Source organism: Pelophylax lessonae, assembly GCF_965119305.1.
Source record: "Pelophylax lessonae genome assembly, chromosome: 12".
Lineage (NCBI taxonomy): Eukaryota > Metazoa > Chordata > Amphibia > Anura > Ranidae > Pelophylax > Pelophylax lessonae.
Genome location: NC_138779.1, coordinates 19,407,412 through 19,429,251, shown reverse-complemented (window position 1 = coordinate 19,429,251; position 21,840 = coordinate 19,407,412). Strand labels below are relative to the sequence as shown.

Genomic DNA, 21,840 nt, shown 5'->3' with positions numbered 1-21,840 from the left:
ACTCCTACATCAGAGATCCTCAAACTACGGCCCCCCAGCGGTTACGAAACTACACATCCCATTGTAAAACTCTGACATTCTCAGACATGGACTGGGCATGATGGGAATGGTAGTTCCTGAACAACTGGAGGGCCGTAGTTTGAAGACCCTTGCTCTACATCACTTGAACTCTTGGTGGCGCCCAGTTTTTCCCCCCACCAACTTGGACAGAGCAGAGTCTGACATACAGCAAATATTTGACTTCCAAACATCTTCTGGTCTCCGGCAGTTGGCTGTGCTCTTCAGTAGAAAGCCTGGCAATAAATCTGAGGACGTCAAATGCAGAGCGGGCTCCATGTCCATTGTTGTGACGGCACAAATCACAATGAGATTTGTTTAGAGGACGGGGGGCCAAGCACGGGCAGGCATAGTAAATAATCCCTCAGGCTTGGAATTCTATTTGGAAAAGTCTTATTGTACAACGCACGTGGCCTCCAGATAGGTACGGCCCTTTGGCTGGAGTTTCAAAGAGCGTTCAGTCTTGTAAAGTTTCTGACATAAATAGACATTTAACTGTTGTTTTTTTCCTTGAATAAGACTTAACAAGTTTAAAATAGTGTGACATATGAAGACCAAGTCGTACCGACGCCAAGAACATCCCTTGGTTGCGTTCATCTAGCTTGGAGCTTCCAGATAGTCATGTGGTGAGGCTTTCAAGATATTAGTTGGGCTTACGAAGTTCCAGCATGGAATAGAAGGTCCTCCTGCTTACTGTAGCACTTTAACCCAAGACAACCCCACTTGCACTTTAAATTTTTATCTCCGGACTTTTAAGATAATCCATCTTCACTTCCATTGAAGCATCAGAAACTGAATTCTCAAGAGATCAAGCGCTGAATTCCGGTTTGTGTCATTGGTCATCACTCAACAATGCTTATGGGATGTCCCATCTGGTCCTTTCGACTCGGACCTTCAAGTTCAATTAACACAAGTTATCTTTCGCTCTTGGCGTCCTTTAGAAAATAAGTTCTTAGTCGTCTGTTTCCTTTACAGGTCAAATAGCGGTCGTACAGTGGCTTGTCATGATTTATATTCCTAAGAAAAAAAATAATTGTCTATGGCTTTTGCTTACTTGAATGTATTAAATATCTAACCGAGGACTCGTGTGGAGGTCGAGGTGGTGCATCTGGAAGAGATAGAAAACAGGGATGCTGATTGTGCCTTGGGACAGCAAATGGTGGGGGGTGGAGGGGGGGGATCAGGGGTGGAGGGGGGGGGGGTTTATATTGCTTTTTGTAGAGCTGAAATAACTTAGTAGACAGGTTTACAGGCTTGGGCTATAGCTAGTAGAGGTTCTCACTTACTTAGAAGTGCTTGGAGTTGCTTCGACATAAGCTGCGGTGGGCCTCCTGCAAATGAGCACAGACAGTTAAAGTGCGGTTATTACCAAGTTAACAAGCAGAATTAGTGAGAAGGCTAAGACATTTCTGGTGCCATTTTGTAGAACATCTCTGTGATTCCCCCCCCCCGTTTCCCCATGTTTTATCCCTTTAAACCATGGTGCTATTTTGTAGAACATCTCTGAGATCACCCCCGTTTCCCCACGTTTTATCCATTTTTAAACCGTGGTGCTATTTTGTAGAACATCTCTGTGATCACCCCCGTTTCCCCATGTTTTATCCCTTTAAACCATGGTGCTATTTTGTAGAACATCTTTGAGATCACCCCCGTTTCCCCATGTTTTATCCATTTAAACCATGGTGCCATTTTGTAGAACATCTCTGAGATCCCCCCCGTTTCCCCACGTTTTATCCATTTAAACCATGGTGCCATTTTGTAGAACATCTCTGAGATCACCCCCGTTTCCCCATGTTTTATCCCTTTTTTGTAAAACATCTCTGAGATCACCCCCGTTTCCCCATGTTTTATCCCTTTAAACCATGGTGCCATTTTGTAGAACATCTCTGAGATCCCCCCCGTTTCCCCATGTTTTATCCCTTTAAACCATGGTGCTATTTTGTAGAACATCTCTGAGACCCCCCCCCGTTTCCCCATGTTTTATCCCTTTAAACCATGGTGCTATTTTGTAGAACATCTCTGAGATCCCCCCCCCGTTTCCCCATGTTTTATCCCTTTAAATCATGGTGCCATTTTGTAGAACATCTCTGAGATCACCCCCGTTTCTCCATGTTTTATCCCTTTAAACCATGGTGCTATTTTGTAGAATATCTCTGAGATCCCCCCCGTTTCCCCATGTTTTATCCCTTTAAACCATGGTGCTATTTTGTAGAACATCTCTGAGATCCCCCCCGTTTCTCCATGTTTTATCCCTTTAAATCATGGTGCCATTTTGTAGAACATCTCTGAGATCCCCCATGTTTTATCCCTTTAAACCACGGTGCCATTTTGTAGAACATCTCTGAGATCACCCCCGTTTCCCCATGTTTTATCCCTTCTTAAACCATTGTGCCATTTTGTAGAACATCTCTGAGATCACCCCCGTTTCCCCATGTTTTATCCCTTTAAACCATGGTGCCATTTTGTAGAACATCTCTGTTATCACCCCCGTTTCCTCATGTTTTATCCCTTTAAACCATGGTGCCATTTTGTAGAACATCTCTGTGATCACCCCCGTTTCCCCATGTTTTATCCCTTTAAACATGGTGCTATTTTGTAGAACATCTCTGAGATCACCCCCGTTTCCCCATGTTTTATCCCTTTAAACCATGGTGCCATTTTGTAGAACATCTCTGAGATCACCCCCGTTTCCCCATGTTTTATCCCTTTTTTGTAAAACATCTCTGAGATCACCCCCGTTTCCCCATGTTTTATCCCTTTAAACCATGGTGCCATTTTGTAGAACATCTCTGAGATCCCCCCCGTTTCCCCATGTTTTATCCCTTTAAACCATGGTGCTATTTTGTAGAACATCTCTGAGACCCCCCCCGTTTCCCCATGTTTTATCCCTTTAAACCATGGTGCTATTTTGTAGAACATCTCTGAGATCCCCCCCCCGTTTCCCCATGTTTTATCCCTTTAAATCATGGTGCCATTTTGTAGAACATCTCTGAGATCACCCCCGTTTCTCCATGTTTTATCCCTTTAAACCATGGTGCTATTTTGTAGAATATCTCTGAGATCCCCCCCGTTTCCCCATGTTTTATCCCTTTAAACCATGGTGCTATTTTGTAGAACATCTCTGAGATCCCCCCCGTTTCTCCATGTTTTATCCCTTTAAATCATGGTGCCATTTTGTAGAACATCTCTGAGATCCCCCATGTTTTATCCCTTTAAACCACGGTGCCATTTTGTAGAACATCTCTGAGATCACCCCCGTTTCCCCATGTTTTATCCCTTCTTAAACCATTGTGCCATTTTGTAGAACATCTCTGAGATCACCCCCGTTTCCCCATGTTTTATCCCTTTAAACCATGGTGCCATTTTGTAGAACATCTCTGTTATCACCCCCGTTTCCTCATGTTTTATCCCTTTAAACCATGGTGCCATTTTGTAGAACATCTCTGTGATCACCCCCGTTTCCCCATGTTTTATCCCTTTAAACATGGTGCTATTTTGTAGAACATCTCTGAGATCACCCCCATTTCCCCATGTTTTATCCCTTTAAACCATGGTGCCATTTTGTAGAACATCTCTGTGATCACCCCCGTTTCCCCATGTTTTATCCCTTTAAACATGGTGCTATTTTTTAGAACATCTCTGAGATCACCCCCGTTTCCCCATGTTTTATCCCTTTAAACCAGGGATCCTCAAACTACGGCCCTCCAGTTGTTGCGGAAATACACATCCCATGAGGCATTGTAAAACTCTGACATTCACAGACATGATGGGAATTGTAGTTCCTGAACAACTGGAGGGCGACAGTTTGAAGACCCGTGCTTTAAACTTTTCACTACCAGAACCGGTTTTGCATTTATTGCAGACATTAAATCCCTAGAAAATGCGTAGTACAGTTTACATATTACATACACTATAACTCAGTGAAAGGTACATTGAGAAGACGCCCACCTCTGTGCAGATAGCACCACTGGTTGGCTCTTCCATCCCAAGAGTGTCAATGGAATTTAAATGGGAAATTGTGTGCTATGGGTAACAAGAACTCTTCATGAGACACTTTTGTACAAAATCCATTTTGTTTGCAGATATCATCGTAATGGGTTGGTAGGCTGAATAATTCAACAATGGTGGTTGGGGTTGAGGGCAAAATAATTCGGTGGTGGTGGGTTGGTGGGCAGGAGAATTCAATCACAGTGGGTTAATGGGCAGAATGATTCAATCATGGTGGTGGGTTGGTGGGCAGAAGAATTAAATCATGGTGGTGGGTTAGTGGGCAAAATGTATTAAAGCTGGTGGTGGATTAGTGAGCAGAAGAATTTAATCATGGTGGTGGGTTGGTGGGCAGAAGAATGAAATCATGGTGGTGGGTTAGTGGGCAGAAGAATTAAATCATGGTGGTGGGTTAGTGGGCAGAAGAATTCAATCATGGTGGTGGGTTGGTGGGCTGAAGAATTCAATCCTGGTGGTGGATTAGTGGGCAAAATAATTAAATCATGGTGGTGGGTTGAGCAGAAGAATTCAATCATGGTGGTGGGTTGGTGGGCAGAAGAATTCAATCATGGTGGTGGATTAGTAGGCAGAAGAATTAAATCATGGTGGTGGGTTAGTGGGCAGAAGAATTAAATCATGGTGGTGGATTAGTGGGCAGAAGAATTAAATCATGGTGGTGGGTTGGTTGGCAGAAGAATTCAATCATGGGAGTGGGTTAGTGGGCAGAAGAATTAAATCCTAGTGGTGGGGTAGTGGGCAGATTGTAAATCATGGTGGTGGGGTAGATGGGGGGAGATGTATCAAATCATGGTGGTGGGGTAGTGGGCAGATATCAAATCATGGTGGTGGGGTAGTGGGTAAAAGCACTCAAACACAGTGGTGGGTTATTGGGACAGAATATAGCAGACAGAGCTCTGTACAGTATCTGGTCTCTCCGCAGTAAGATGGACCGGAAATGACTGGAATTTACCTTCTTGGCAGTTGTGGCCTATAAATCTCTGCAGACAGATGCAGCCTCCGGTCAGAGAGTTGCATTGGGAATTCCAGCCGCACTCACAGCTCAGGCTGCAGTTGGGTCCATAGTAGTTTGTTCTGCAGTCTGTGAAGAGACAAGAAAGAAGCCTCAGATGGAAGCTGCAACTGGCCTGACCCACTTACTGACCCCCTCAATGTACTGATAGGGGTGCTAGTGACCTCACTGCTCGGGGAATGGCAGCTTCCATCTGAAGCCCGCGCACAGCGCAGCCCACACACAACACACACAGCGCACTGCACGGTTCACCATTCCTCCCATAAACCTGTGCTCTATGTATTGGAGCGGTGCTGGAAATAGGCGCCATCAGAGCCCCAACACATCTGCTGGTAACATTTCATATCTGAACTAAATAATACATTTTGTATGAAAAGGATGTAAAATGTGTTGAGATTTATTTGTATAAATATTTCTGTTTTTATGAAAAAATTAATAAATATATATATATATACACACATACACTGCTCAAATAAATAAAGGAAAACTTTAAAAACACATCAGATCTCAATGGGGAAAGAATCTCATGCTGGATATCTATATTGGTATGGACTGGGGAATGTGTTAGGATCTATACTGGTATGGACTGGGTAATGTGTTAGGATCTATACTGGTATGGGACTGGGTAATGTGTTAGGATCTATACTGGTATGGGACTGGGTAATGTGTTAGGAAGTAAAGGATGCCACATCATTTGATGGAAATGAAAATTATCACCCTACAGAGGGCTGAATTCAAAGGCCCCCAAAAATCAAAGTGAAAAAATGATGCAGCAGGCATGAAGCCTCATGCTACCAGTAGTGGCACTGACCCTAGCCAAATTCAAGGACCATTTTGAATTGCTGCAATGAAATTTTATCAAAATGGACTATCCTGCTGCATCATTTTTTTCACTTTCCATCAAATGATGTGGCATCCTTTCCTTCCTAACACATTACCCAGTCCATACCAGTATAGATCCTAACACATTACCCAGTCCATACCAGTATAGATCCTTACACATTATCCAGTCCATACCAGTATAGATCCTTACACATTACCCAGTCCATACCAGTATAGATCCTAACACATTACCCAGTCCATACCAGTATAGATCCTTACACATTATCCAGTCCATACCAGTATAGATCCTAACACATTACCCAGTCCATACCAGTATAGATCCTAACACATTACCCAGTCCATACCAGTATAGAACCTAACACATTACCCAGTCCATACCAGTATTCAGACCCCCTTAAATTTTTCACTCTTTGTTATATTGCAGCCATTTGCTAAAATCATTTAAGTTCATTCTTCTTCCTCATGAATGTACACATAGCACCCCATACTGACAGAAAAACACAGAATTGTTGACATTGTTGCAGATTTATTAAAAAAGAAAAACTGAAATATCACATGGTCCTAAGTATTCAGACCCTTTGCTGTGACACTCATATATTTAACTCAGGTGCTTTCCATTTCTTCTGATCATCCTTGAGATGGTTCTACACCTTCATTTGAGTCCAGCTGTGTTTGATTATACTGATTGGACTTGATTAGGAAAGCCACACACCTGTCTATATAAGACCTTCCAGATCACAATGCATGTCAGAGCAAATGAGAATCATGAGGTCAAAGGAACTGCCTGAAGAGCTCAGAGACAGAATTGTGGCAAGGCACAGATCTGGCCAAGGTTACAAAAAGATTTCTGCTGCACTTAAGGTTCCTAAGAGCACAGTGGCCTCCATAATCCTCAAATGGAAGACGTTTGGGACGACCAGAACCCTTCCTAGAGCTGGCCGTCCGGCCAAACTGAGCTATCAGGGGAGAAGAGCCTTGGTGAGAGAGGTAAAGAAGAACCCAAAGATCACTGTGGCTGAGCTCCAGAGATGCAGTCAGGAGATGGGAGAAAGTTGTAGAAAGTCAACCATCACTGCAGCCCTCCACCAGTCGGGGCTTTATGGCAGAGTGGCCCGACGGAAGCCTCTCCTCAGTGTAAGACACATGAAAGCCCGCATGGAGTTTGCTAAAAAAACACCTGAAGGACTCCAAGATGGTGAGAAATAAGATTCTCTGGTCTGATGAGACCAAAATAGAACTTTTTGGCCTTAATTCTAAGCGGTATGTGTGGAGAAAACCAGGCACTGCGCATCACCTGTCCAATACAGTCCCAACAGTGAAGCATGGTGGTGGCAGCATCATGCTGTGGGGGTGTTTTTCAGCTGCAGGGACAGGACGACTGGTTGCAATCGAGGGAAAGATGAATGCGGCCAAGTACAGGGATATCCTGGACAAAAACCTTCTCCAGAGTGCTCTGGACCTCAGACTGGGCCGAAGGTTTACCTTCCAACCAGACAATGACCCTAAGCACACAGCTAAAATAACGAAGGAGTGGCTTCATAACAACTCCGTGACTGTTCTTGAATGTCCCAGCCAGAGCCCTGACTTAAACCCAATTGAGCATCTCTGGAGAGACCTAAAAATGGCTGTCCACCAACGTTCACCATCCAACCTGACAGAACTGGAGAGGATCTGCAAGGAGGAATGGCAGAGGATCCCCAAATCCAGGTGTGAAAGACTTGTTGCATCTTTCCCAAAAAGACTCCTGGCTGTATTAGATCAAAAGGGGGCTTCTACTAAATACCGAGCAAAGGGTCTGAATACTTAGGACCATGTGATATTTCAGTTTTTCTTTTTTAATAAATCTGCAACAATGTCAACAATTCTGTGTTTTTCTGTCAGTATGGGGTGCTATGTGTACATTCATGAGGAAGAAGAATGAACTTAAATGATTTTAGCAAATGGCTGCAATATAACAAAGAGTGAAAAATTTAAGGGGGTCTGAATACTTTCCGTACCCACTGTAGATCCTTACACATTATCCAGTCCATACCAGTATAGATACTTAGCATGAGATCTGATGTGTTTTCAAAGTGCTCCTTTAATTTTTTGGAGCAGTGTATATATATATATATATATACATATGTGTGTGTGTGTGTGTGTGTGTGTGTGTGTATATATATATATATATATATATATATATATATATACACACATACATACATACATACATACATACATACATACATACATACATACACACACATTGCATTTTAGTTTGGATTGGGGTCATGCTGCAGTATATAATTGTAGGTATAAAAGAATGATATACATATTTTATTATTATGGTTAAAATTGTTAATATATACAAAATTAAATAATAATCATAATAATACAATATCGACACACCATATATACACAGTATTGTTGCATCTTAGTTTGGATGGGGTTGTGGTGGAGTATATATATATATATATATATATATATATATATATATATATGGGGTCGTGGTGCAGTGTGTGTATATATATATATATATATATATATATATATATATATATATATATATATATATATGGGGTCGTGGTGCAGTGTATATATATATATATATATATATATATATATATATATAGGGTCATGGTGCAGTGTGTATATATATATATATATATATATATATATATATGGGGTCATGGTGCAGTGTGATATATAGTGTCATGGTGCACAGTGTATATGTATATATATATATATATAGCTGGTGTCATGGTGCAGTATATACAGTATATATATATATATATATATATATAAACAGTGCAGGTCACCTATATCACAGGTTGCTCCGGTCCTCCCCGGGGGACATATACAGGTTCCGCTCACTGGATCGCACGGTCCATTCCCCTCACACTGGCACAGCTTCTCGCAGTTTTCTCCGTATGTTCCCGGCTCACAAACTGCAATTACAGAAGAAGAAGTTGCCTTTAGTGTAGAAAGTGGTGGAAGATGTAAGGCTGAGGTTTATGATTGCTGAACTCCGGTATGATCTGTATGGGACGGTTCTGCTGCTCCAGCCTGGCACAATGTACATATAACCAGCTCATATCTATCTAGCAGGCGGCCAGGGATGCTGACCATTAGCGCTACTACAGTGGTAGACACAAGCTGCTTCTGAGTCCGTTAGCAGCTTCCCTTCTGCACACTGACCACAGGGGGGCGCTCGATCCTCACTGCTGCCATTCATAGACTGCTTTGTATTTTTTTTTTTTTTTCCAGGGCATTCTGTGGTTGGAGGAGGGGGGAGTGTTTGAAGTCACTGCCCGTCCTCTCCAATCACAGAATTTCTTGCATTCACTCAGAAAATATAAGGCGTTCTGTAAATGGTGGCAATGCCAAGCTAGCGCCCCCCTGTAGTCAGCATGCAATGGGGCAGCCGTGTGTAATGGACTATTTCCTCTCCAGGTTGAATGTTCCTTCGTAAGAATAGACTAAATCAGGAGAATACCATTGTACTGCAACCTCCCCCCAAAGAACAAATATCCTCCAACAGCAACAATAGATCCCCCTAGTAATGATAGACTCCCCCAGCAATAATATGCAGCCCATCGGCAACTATAGATCCCCCAACAGCAATAACAGACCCCTATCAGCTAAACTAGACCCCCCAACCATAATATATCACTTCCCAGCAACTAAAGATCCCCCTGCAACAATAGACAACCTCAGGATTAATATACCGCCTACTGGCAACAATGGATCCCCAAAAGCAACAATAGACCCCTATCGGTAACAACAGACCCCCAAGAAATCAAATATGTTCCCCAGCAACAGCAGATTCCACCAGCAACAATAGACCCCCCCCCCCCACAGGCAAAAATAGATTCCCCACCAGCAACAGCAGACCCTTGAACAATAGACCTCCCCCAAAACAGGAGTCCCCCCCAGCAACAATAGATCCCCTCACAACAAAACAAAGCCCACCGACAATAGATCCTCATCAGCAACAATAGACCCCCCCCCCATGTAACAAAATACCCTCCACCAGCAACAATTGAACCCTCCAGAAATAAAATACTCTCAACCAGCAACAATAGATCACCCAGCAACAGTATACCGCCCAACAGCAACAATAGATACCCCCAGGAACAATAGACCCCCCAAGTAACCAAAAGCCCCCACCAGCAACAATAGACCACAGATCCCTCTAACACCACTAACCCCACCCCCCACCGCCCAATGACAACAGACTCCCAGCAGCCAGCATCAATAGATCCACCAGTATTCCCAATCTGCCCCTTGCCAATACATATATTGAGTGGGAGGAGCCAGAACTGCGTACCGCCCCCCCCCCCCCCCATTCCTGCATAACTGTTTGGTGATGTGTCAGGACTGACCTCTCTCACATTCTTCACCATAGAAGCCGGCCGGGCACAGACAGATGGCGGAGGCGGGGTCACACGATGCTCCATTGTCACACTGGCACCTCTCCCGGCAGTTTTCTCCATGGAATCCAGGTGGGCAAACTACAAGAATGAGTCATATGAGAATTTCCAACATCGCCTGCAATAATCATCAACATTCATCCCTACTGACCCGCCCGCCAAACCCACCTACCTACCCACCCACATACCTACAATAATCATCAACATTCATCCCTACCCACCTACCTACCTACCCACCCACCAACCCACTTACCTACCTACCTACAATAATCATCAACACTCATCCCTACCTACCCACCTACTGGCCCGCCAAGGGGAGCCAATCAACACATATCCCTACCTGACCGCCGAGGGGAGCCAATCAACACTCATCCCTACCCACCTACCTACCGGCCCGCCGGGGGGAGCCAATCACCAAAACTAATTGCCGGATTTTCTCTAATATACTGCATGTACTTCCTATATTCATAGCACTATCTTGTGGCCATAATGTATTACTTTTTTCTCTGATTGAGGTATTTGGGGGGATAAACGCATTATGGCCACTAGATGGTGCTGATGATATAGGAACTAGATTAGAGAAAATACAGCAATTATTCATTCATTTTTTTGTTACTTTCGTACAGCAAATGTTTTAAAAATAGTCGTTTTTTTACAAGATCTAACTGATTTTAAATGGAGCTCTGTTACAAACTAAAAAAAACAAAAAAAAAAAAACACAAATTCACGTTTTAGTTCAGGGTTTCAATGTGGAGGTTGAAGTTAACATACATAATTAAAATGAAAATGTAATTGAAAAATGTGAAGAATGTATAAATATTAAATATTACTAGTAAAATAATAAATAATGAAATATGAAAAATTGAATTTAACCTCATTTTTATTTAAAAAAATAAATAAAAATTAAGATGAAAAAAAATAAAATAATGAATAAAAAAAATTAAAATTAGAAAGTTTTTTAAAAATGAATTAAAAAATAAAATAAAAAATAATCAAAAATAAATATTAATTTAAATAAAAATTACAAATGTAAAATTAAAAATATATAAAAAATTTAAATGAAAAATAAACTGAAAACAAAAATAAAAGTAATTTAAAAATAAAATAAAAAGTATTCAAATATAAAATAAAAAAATACATTTTACGTAAAACAAAAAATTAAAATAATTACAAATTAAAAATGAATTAAAAAATAAAATAATTAAAATAAAAATAAAAAATTAAAATGAAAAAGTAATTAAAAATTAAATCAAAAATAATATAAATAATAATCAAAAATAAATATTAAAAATTTAAAATAATTACAAATAAAAATTAAATTTTAATTAGAAATTAAAATGAATACATTTAAAATTTTTAAATGAAAAAAGTAAATAAAAAATAAAATAAATAATTAAAAACTAAAATAAAAATAATTATAAAATATAAATGATTTAAAAAAAATAAATAAATATAAAAAATGTGTTTTAAAAAAATGAAAAAGTAATTGAAAATTCACTCAAAAATAAAATTAACAATAATCAAAAATAAATATTTAATAAAAATTAAAAATAATTACAAATTAAACATGAATTAAAAAGAAAACATTTGAAAAATGTAAATTAAAATGTAAATAAAAAATTAAATTAAAAAATAATTAAAAAATGTAAAACTATAGTGAAAATAATTCCAAATGAAAATGTGATAAAAAAAATTAGGAAACAACATCCACGATGTAATCTTTGCTGTCTTTGCTGTACAAGGATACAACCCCACAAAGAAAGACAGAAAGGAATGTCCATCACTGTGCACCCTCCGTGTGTCAGACATTTCCTTCTATAGGGTCTATAAGCGATGCATGTAATGTGTCTCAGCATTGTTTGGCCTATCAGGGCGGCTCACCGTGTTGGCACTGATTTCCGTAGTAGCCCTTCGTACAGTGACAGGTGCCCGACACTCGATCACATGTGCCATTGTGGAGGCAGGAACACTCCATCTGACAGGAGGGGCCGTATTTCCCCGGGGGGCACACTGAAACAAAAGCAGATAAAAATGAATGACATCTGCGGAGCGCAGCTCTCTAATCACTGCCCACCCTATGTGTACACAGGAGATCATCTGTGCAATGTCCACACTTTACAATTATGAATCATTAAAATAAAGGCACATCTATAACATCTCTGCAATACATAATCTCACAAAAGTGAGTACACCCCTCACATTTTTGTAAATATTTTATTCTATCTTTTCATGTGACAACACTGAAGAAATGACACTTTGCTACAATGTAAAGTAGTGAGTGTACAGCTTGTATAACAGTGTAAATTTGCTGTCCTCTCAAAATAACTCAACACACAGCCATTAATGTCTAAACCGATGGCAACAAAAGTGAGTACATCCCAAAGGGAAAATGTCCAAATTGTGCCAAATTAGCCATTTTCCCTCCCCGGTGTTAGGTGACTCGTTAGTGTTACAAGGTCTCAGGTGTGAATGAGGAGCAGGTGTGTTAAATTTGGTGTTATCGCTCTCACTCTCTCATACTGGTCACTGGAAGTTCAACATGGCACCTCATGGCAAAGAACTCTCTGAGGATCTGAAAAAAAGAATTGTTGCTCTACATAAAGATGGCCTAGGCTATAAGAAGATTGCTAAGACCCTGAAACTGAGCTGCAGCACAGTGGGCAAGACCATACAGCAATTTAACAGGACAGGTTCCACTCAGAACAGGCCTCGCCATGGTTGACCAAAGAAGTTGAGTGCACGTGCTCAGCACCGTATCCAGAGGTTGTCTTTGGGAAATAGACGTATGAGTGCTGCCAGCATTGCTGCAGAGGTTGAAGGGGGGGGGGGGGGTCAGCCTGTCAGTGCTCCGACCATACGCTGCACACTGCATCAAATTGGTCTGCATGGCTGTCATCCCAGAAGGAAACCTCTTCTAAAGATGATGCACAAGAAAGCCCCCAAACAGTTTGCTGAAGACAAGCAGACTTATGCCCTGTACACACGATCAGATTATCTGAAGACTTTTGTCTTCAGATTTACCTTTTCTATGTAGTGCAAGGGCCTGCCGGATTGCATACAAATTGAAAGTGTTTAGGTTTGACCTCATATTATATGGTTTTGGTAAGTCTGCAGACAAAAGTCTTCAGATAATCTGATAGTGTGTACAGGGCATAAGGACATGGATTACTGGAACCATCTCCTGTGGTCTGATGAGACCAAGATAAACTTATTTGGTTCAGATGGTGTCAAGCGTGTGTGGCGGCAACCAGGTGAGGAGTACAAAGACAAGTGTGTCTTACCTACAGTCAAGCATGGTGGTGGGAGTGTCATGGTCTGGGGCTGCATGAGTGCTGCTGGCACTGGGGAGCTACAGTTCATTGAGGGAACCATGAATGCCAACATGTACTGTGACATACTGAAGTACAGCATGATCCCCTCCCTTTGGAGACTGGGCCACAGGGCAGTATTCCAACATGATAACGACCCCAAACACACCTCCAAGACGACCACTGCCTTGCTAAAGAAGCTGAGGGTAAAGGTGATGGACTGGCCAAGCATGTCTCCAGACCTAAACCCTATTGAGCATCTGTGGGGCATCCTCAAACGGAAGGTGGAGGAGCGCAAGGTCTCTAACATCCACCAGCTCTGTGATGTTGTCATGGAGGAGTGGAAGAGGACTCCAGTGGCAACCTGTGAAGCTCTGGTGAACTCCATGCCCAAGAGGGTTAAGGCAGTGCTGGAAAATAATGGTGGCCACACAAAATATTGACACTTTGGGCCCAATTTGGACATTTCCACTTAGGGGTGTACTCACTTTTGTTGCCAGCGGTTTAGATATTAATGGCTGTGTGTTGAGTTATTTTGAGGGGACAGCAAATTTACACTGTTATACAAGCTGTACACTCACTACTTTACATTGTAGCAAAGTGTCATTTCTTCAGTGTTGTCACATGAAAAGATAGAATAAAATATTTACAAAAATGTGAGGGGTGTACTCACTTTTGTGAGATACTGTGTGTGTACATTTCCCGTGTTTTATCCCTTTAAACCTGACCTCCAGGAACTCAGCACAGGGATGGGGGAACCCCTCATACTGGGCACAGTTTTTGATTGGAATGACTTTACCATAAGTACACATTAGAGGGATTTTACCTTCCTCGCAGGTAAGGCCCATCCACCCCAACCCACAGCGGCACGATCCAGTCACCGGGTCACACAGACCTCCATTCTTGCAGGAGCAACGCTGCCGGCAGTCTTCACCAAAGTGATCCTTGGCACACTCTAGAACACAGAAATGTATTGATTACAGTGGAAGTTCAGGTTTATCGATCATGTATTATATACATTGTTTCATTGTCCCATCCTGCACAGACAGCCTACTGTTGCTGGGAACAAACCAGTACCAGAGTGCACCCCGACCTCTGACCCTGGGCACACCTCTAGTCCCAGAGTGAACCCCAACCACTTACCATTGGGACCTCTCTAGACCATTAGTGCACCCTGACCTCTGACCCTGGGCACACCTCCAGTCCCAGAGTACACCCCAACCACTGACCATAGGGACCTCTCCAGTCCATGAGAGTACCCCTGACCTCTGACCATGAGTATATATCTCTAGCCCCAGAGTGCACCCCTGATCCCTGACCCTGGGGACACCTCCAGTCCCAGAATGAACCCCAACCACTGACCATTGGGACCTCTCTAGACCATTAGTGCACCCGACCTCTGACCCAGAGGATCTCTCTAGCCCCAAAGTGCACCCCTGACCCTGGGGACAGAGTACACCCCAACCACTGACCATAGGGACCTCTCCAGTCCATGAGTGTACCCCTGGCCTCTGACCATGAGTATCTCTCTAGCCCCAGAGTGCACCCCTGATCTCTGACCCTGGGGACACCTCCAGTCCCAGAGAGCACCCCTGACCTCTGACCCTGGGCACACCTCCATTCCCATTGTGCACCCTGATCTCTGACCATAGGGACATCTCCAGTCCATGGGTGCACCCCTGACCCTGGGGACACCTCCATTCCCAGAGTGTATGCCCAAACTCTGACCCTGGGGACACCTCCAGAACCAGAGTGCACCCCTGACCTCTGACCTTGGGTACACCTCCACTCCCAGAGTGCACCACTGACCTCTGACTCTTGGCACACCCCCATTCCCAGAGTGCATGCCAAAACTCTCACCGTGGGAACACCTCCAGTCCCAGAGTGCACCTCTTACCCTTGGCACACCTCCAGTCCCAGAGTGCACACTGACCATAGGGACCTCTCCAGTCCATGGGTGCGCCCCTGACCCTGGGGACACCTCCGTTCCCAGAGTGTATGTCCAAACGCTGACTCTGGGGACACCTCCAGTACCAGAGTGCACCACTGACCTCTGACCCTTGGCACACATCCAGTCCCAGAGTGCACCCCTGACTCTAGGGACATCTCTAGTTCATGAGTGCACCCATAAACCCTAACCCTGAGGACACCTCCCTTCCCAGAGTGCATGCCCAAACTCTGACCCTGGGGACACCTCCAGTCCATGGGTGCCCCTCTGACCTCTGACCCAGGGAGGCACCTGCAGTCCCTGAGTGCACCTCTGACGTCTGAGTCAGAGCTCTGTTTGGCCTAATACTACAATTCAGCCTAGAGTGAAACCCACCAGCACAGGTGTACACCTTCACATCTATGGCTTTGTCTATAAACAAAGTCATGTGATTTCCATGTCAGTGCTGACACAATGATTACAAAGCATTGTTTACCAGTAAAGGGTCGGCTTTTTTTTAATCAACAAAGCCATCGATCACCATGTCTATTTGTTTCACCGACACAGTACACATAGCACAATGTGAGGCTAAAAGCTGTCGCATCACTCTGCTCATCTCTAATTTATCACACCTAACCTGATCAAAACCTTACTCCATGATTTCCAATGAGTATCATTCATATCTGTGCGACTTCAAAGTAATCCCTGCACTACTTTGGTCTGACTTTGATGCAACTTGATGTCCATAGACCTCAACATTACACAGGCATTGCTTTAAGTTGCATCCAAGTCGCGCGGGAAAATTTGCGTCAAAATTGCTCGACTTTCAGGTGGTACACGTGTGAAAGGGGACTCGGAGTGAACCACTCACAACTAAACATACTTAACCACATTAAGTCCGCCCGCCACACATTTACTGCGGCAGGCTGCCTCTCCTGCGCGAACCAACGTAGCCCTACGTCGGTCACGCGCGTGGTGCTGGGGAGCGAGCGTGCGCCACCGGCGGCATGCTCCTGCCCCCACTAGGCAGCGGGGACGCCGATTCACAGGGCCGGCGGCCACGATTGCCGCCGGGCACCCGCGATCGCTGCCCGCTGAGAGAGAAGAACGGTCAGCTGTTGTAAACACAGCTGACCGTTCTTCTCTCTGAAATGATCACTGAGCTCCTGTGATCCTTCTATATAGGAACACAGGTCTCTATGGTCATTTCACAAGCCATGCCCCCATACAGTTAGAAAACACCCCCTAGGCTCACACATAACCCTTTGATCACCCCCTAGGTTAACCCCTTCCCTGCCAGTGTCATTATTACAGTAATAGTGCATATTTTTAGCACTGATTACTGTCCCATAACCAAAATAGGAAGTGAGAGGAAATCCTGCAAATTAAGGGAAATCCTTGGGGACCTCCCAGGTCACCAGAACTAGTGTCCCCATTGGAAGATTTCCCTTCTTTTCAAAATTTGGAGTTTTCTTTCACTTTCAATGATAACGCTAAACAAGACAAAGAGGGGGAATAGCATAGGGAGCGCCATCTGCTAGGGGAGGAAGCAGTGACCCTGCTTTTCTCATTCCCTGGACTGAAACAAACATACACTATATTTCCAAAAGTATTGGGATGCCTGCATTTACACACACACAAACTTTAATGGCATCCCAGTCTTAATCCGTAGGGTTCAACATTCAGTTGGCCCACCCTTTGCAGCTATAACAGCTTCAACTCTTCTGGGAAGGCTGTCCACAAGGTTTAGGAGTGTGTCTATGGGGATGTTTCACCATTCTTCCAGAAGCGCATTTGTGAGGTTAGGCACTGATGTTGGGGCGAGAAGGCCCGGCTCGCAGTCTTTTAAGAGCTGTAGTCAGCTGTGGATCGGGCACCCGGGAGCTCTTTTATTGGTGAGCTGTATGGGTAGTAGCCCTGCTCCTTCTGTTTGCATTCTGGCTCGCAGTCTGCGCTCTAAATCCTCCCAAAGGTGTTCTATTGGGTTGAGGTCAGGACTCTGTGCAGGTCAGTCAAGTTCCTCCACCCCAAACTCACTCATCCATGTCTTTATGGACCTTGTTTGTGCACTGGTCCAAATCATTTGGTGGAGGGGGGGAGGGGGGGGGATTATGGTGTGGGGGTTGTTTTTCAGGGGTTGGGCTTGGCCCCTTAGTTCCAATGAAGGGAACTCTTAAGGCGTCAGCATGCCAAGACATTTTGGACAATTTCATGCTCCCAACTTTGTGGGAAGAGTTTGGGGATGGCCCCTTCCTGTTCCAACATGGCTGCGCACCAGTGCACAAAGCAAGGTCCATAAAGACATGGATGAGAGAGTTTGGGGTGGAGGAACTTGACTGCCTGCATAGAGTCCTGATCTCAACCTGATAGAACACCTTTGGGATGAATTAGAGTGGAGACTGCGAGCCAGGCCTTCTCTCCAACATCAGTGCCTGACCTCTGGAAGAATGGTCAAACATTCCCATAGACACACTCCTAAACCTTGTGGACAGCCTTCCCAGAAGAGTTGAAGCTTTTATAGCTGCAAAGGGGGGGCCAACTCAATATTGAACCCTACGGACTAGGACTGGGATGCCATTAAAGTTGATGTGCCTGTAAAGGCAGGCGTCCCAATACTTTTGGTAATATAGTGTGTAATCTTTGCAGTGAGGGGGCAGCCTCAGTGCAAGGGAGGGTTTTTACTCCCCCCCCCCCCCCCCCCCGGAGTTGGGCTTTAAAACTTTCAGTATATGCCCAACGTCTGAACCGACGTGCGCAATTCACACAAACCACCTGGCTGCTATTCTAAATGAAATGTAACTGGACCAAGCTAATGACACCTCAGGGAACTTACAGAACAGAAATGTGCCCCGTGTGAGTTTTTGATTTATGAAGGGATTAATTAAAAATGTAGTTCTGATCATAAATCCTTCATGAACCCCAAGCAGATATGCACAGCCAAAAAAAAAACTCAGACGTTGCCGAAAATCACAAAATGCTGGAGAAAAAGGATATAATGTAACTCATGGAAGGCCCCCAGAGCCATTCCCCATCTCCTGATAAAGGACTTATTCAGAAGGTGCGTTCGGGCATGCGTGCTTTTTTGCGCATTTCTGAATGCTGGATTTAAGGGCAGACTATTAATTTCAGTGGACTGGCCTAGGCACAAGAAACATGCAAAGAAGGTGCCGACACGATTTTTAACCACTTCAATACAGGAAACTTTCACCCCCGTCCTGCCCAAGCCAATTTTTGGCTTTCAGAGCTGTCACACTTTAAATGACAATTACTCATGCAACACTGTACCCATATAAAATTTGTATCATTTTTTTGAGACAGATAGAGCTTTCTTTTGGTGGTATTTAATCACCACTGGGTTGCTAAATAAATAAAAAAAAAGACTGAACATTTTGAAAAAAAAAACTTTTTTCTTAGTTTTTGTCATAAAATTTTGCAAATAAGTATTTTTTTTCTTCATGAATTTAGGCCAAAATGTACACTGCTAAATTTCTTTGATAAAAAATAACCCAAATCATTGCATATGATGATGCGTGAAAGGTTTTTCTTCCAATTTTCTAAGCATTTTTTTTTTGGTTAGAATTTTTTTTTTGGTATATACTGTGACCAGAGCAGTTCAGTATTACCATAGTTACTGACGCTACTGCTCTGGGGAGGTGATCAGAATTTATTTTAACATTATGATTGCTTATAACAGTGATTATCACTGGTATAAGCAATCCTTTTTATGAATGGCAGCAATACTACTCTGGGGAGGTGATCAGGTTTTTTCTTTTTGACATTATGATTGCTTATAACAGTGATTATCACTGTTATAAGCAATCCTTTTTATGAATGGCATCCATACTACTATACTCTGGGGAGGTGATCAGTTTTTTTTTTAACATTATGATTGCTTAGAACAGTGATTATCACTGGTATAAGCAATCCTTTTTATGAATGGCACCCATACTACTCTGGGGAGGTGATCAGGTTTTTTTATTTTTAACATTATGATTGCTTATAACCGTGATTATCACTGTTATAAGCAATCCTTTTTATGAATGGCATCCATACTACTCTGTGAAGGTGATCAGGTTTTTCTTTTTAACATTATGATTGCTTATAACAGTGATTATCACTGGTATAAGCAATGCTTATTATGAATGGCATCCATACTACTCTGGGGAGGTGATCAGGTTTTTTTCTTTTTAACATTATGATTGCTTATAACAGTGATTATCACTGGTATAAGCAATCCTTTTTATGAATGGCATCCATACTACTCTGGGGAGGTGATCAGGTTTTTTCTTTTTAACATTAGGATTGCTTATAACAGTGATTATCACTGTTATAAGCAATGCTTATTATGAATGGCATCCATACTACTCTGGGGAGGTGATCAGGTTTTTTTCTTTTTAACATTATGATTGCTTATAACAGTGATTTATCACTTGTATAAGCAATCCTTTTTATGACTGGCATCCATTCTTAGCCATTATGTACTATCGGGACAGCTGTGATTGGCCAAAGCTACCGCATGTTATAGGGTGCTGTGATTTGCTTTCTGTACAATGTGATCACTGTGGTCAATCACAGGGATCAACACAATAGTACACAATGAATGACTATGAATGAAAGCCATTCATTGTGTACAGCTATCATGTGATCTGCCGTGACCAATCACATGATACTGGGGCTGGCCCGGTACACCAATCTGTTATCTACTGTGTCCGGCGGATGTGGCGGGTAACAGGGATGGCTACCAGAGCGCTCCGGAGGCGCACGACTTGAAGGTCATCATATGATGTCCTCCCGAAACCAGGGCGCTCTGCCTAGCCGTCATATTTTAAAAGGCTGGTCAGAAAATGGCTAAAATCACGCCGCACCAAAACGTCGGTACGGTGGTACCATGCATTTTTGAAGGCATGAATGCACACGTTTGCTAGATGTGTGTGGGTGCCATTAGGTATTAATGGCACCCACATGCTTCTGCAAAAGGGCAGCGTGTTATGGTGGGGTGTGGGAAAGCACATGATTTTGCATGCGTTCCTCCACCGCACCTGGTGTGAATAAGCCCTAAAGGACATCCCGATATTCAGCCTTTTGGGCCACAAGGACCCACAGTAAGGAATAATAAGGCATACCATGTTCACAGTGCAGGCCAGTTCTTCCAGCTGCGCAGGCGCATTCACCAGTCACATGATCACAGGAGCCATTGGGACCGCAGCGACACACGTGAGAGCAGCCTTTTCCATAATGACCGGTGGGACAGGCTGAAGAGGAACAAAAAATAAATATAATTAAGCATAGCAAATGAGTCATGGCTTGTAGCCTGATCGTAGGATGTGACCTGCAAAAAAGCCCATTCGCACTTACGTGACGCAGCAAAACCGGTCATAACGCGTCGTTTACCGCAACATAAAAATGACATACAGTATCTAACAAAAGCAAGTACACCCCTCACATTTTTGTAAATATTTTATTCTATCTTTTCATGTGAAAATTACACAATGTAAAGTAGTGAGTGTACAGCTTGTATAACAGTGTAAATTTGCTGTCCCCTCAAAATAACTCAACACAGCCATTAATGTCTAAACTGCTGGCAACAAACGTGAGTACACCCCTAAGTGAAAATGTCTAAATTTGGCCCAATTAGCCATTTTCCCTCCCCGGTGTCATGTGACTCGTTAGTGTTACAAGGTCTCAGGTGTGAATGGGGAGCAGGAGTGTTAAATTTGGTGTTATCGCTCTCACTCTCTCATACTGGTCACTGAAAGTTCAACATGGCACCTCATGGCAAAGAACTCTCTGAGGATATGAAAAAAATAATTGTTGCTCTACATAAAGATGGCCTAGGCCAGTGATGGTGAACCTTGGCACCCCGGATGTTTTGGAACTACATTTCCCATGATGCTTAACTACATTGCAGAGTGCATGAGCATCATGGGTAACGTAGTTCCAAAACATCTGGGGTGCAAAGGTTCGCCATCACTGGCCTAGGCTATAAGACGATTGCCAAGACCCTGAAACTGAGCTGCAGCATGGTGGCCAAGACCATACAGCGGTTTAACAGGACAGGTTCCACCCAAAACAGGCCTCACCATGGTCGACCAAAGAAGTTGACTGCATGTGCTCAACGTCATATCCAGAGGTTGTCTTTGGGAAATAGATGTATGAGTGCTGACAGCATTGCTGCAGAGGTTGAAGGGGTGGGGGGTCAGTCTGTCAGTGCTCAGACCATACGCCGCACACTGCATCAAATTGGTCTGCATGGCTGTTGTCGCAGAAGGAAGCCTC

At 43.2% G+C, this 21,840-nt stretch overlaps 1 protein-coding gene across 1 annotated transcript in view; it reads right to left on the bottom strand.

Moving 5' to 3' along the window:
* Window positions 1-205: 205 nt before the first annotated feature.
* The window catches only part of MEGF6 (multiple EGF like domains 6), a 559,396-nt gene continuing 537,761 nt past the window's right edge, over window positions 206-21,840 (bottom strand). Inside the window, exons 32-39 of the mRNA XM_082273280.1 lie at window positions 20,688-20,816; window positions 14,464-14,592; window positions 12,211-12,339; window positions 10,282-10,410; window positions 8,716-8,844; window positions 5,015-5,143; window positions 1,344-1,388; window positions 206-1,165 (exon numbers count right to left, since the gene is read on the bottom strand). Of these exons, the coding sequence (XP_082129406.1) occupies window positions 1,095-1,165; window positions 1,344-1,388; window positions 5,015-5,143; window positions 8,716-8,844; window positions 10,282-10,410; window positions 12,211-12,339; window positions 14,464-14,592; window positions 20,688-20,816 (890 nt within the window). The 3' untranslated portion in view covers window positions 206-1,094. The remainder of the gene's footprint in view (window positions 1,166-1,343; window positions 1,389-5,014; window positions 5,144-8,715; window positions 8,845-10,281; window positions 10,411-12,210; window positions 12,340-14,463; window positions 14,593-20,687; window positions 20,817-21,840) is intronic.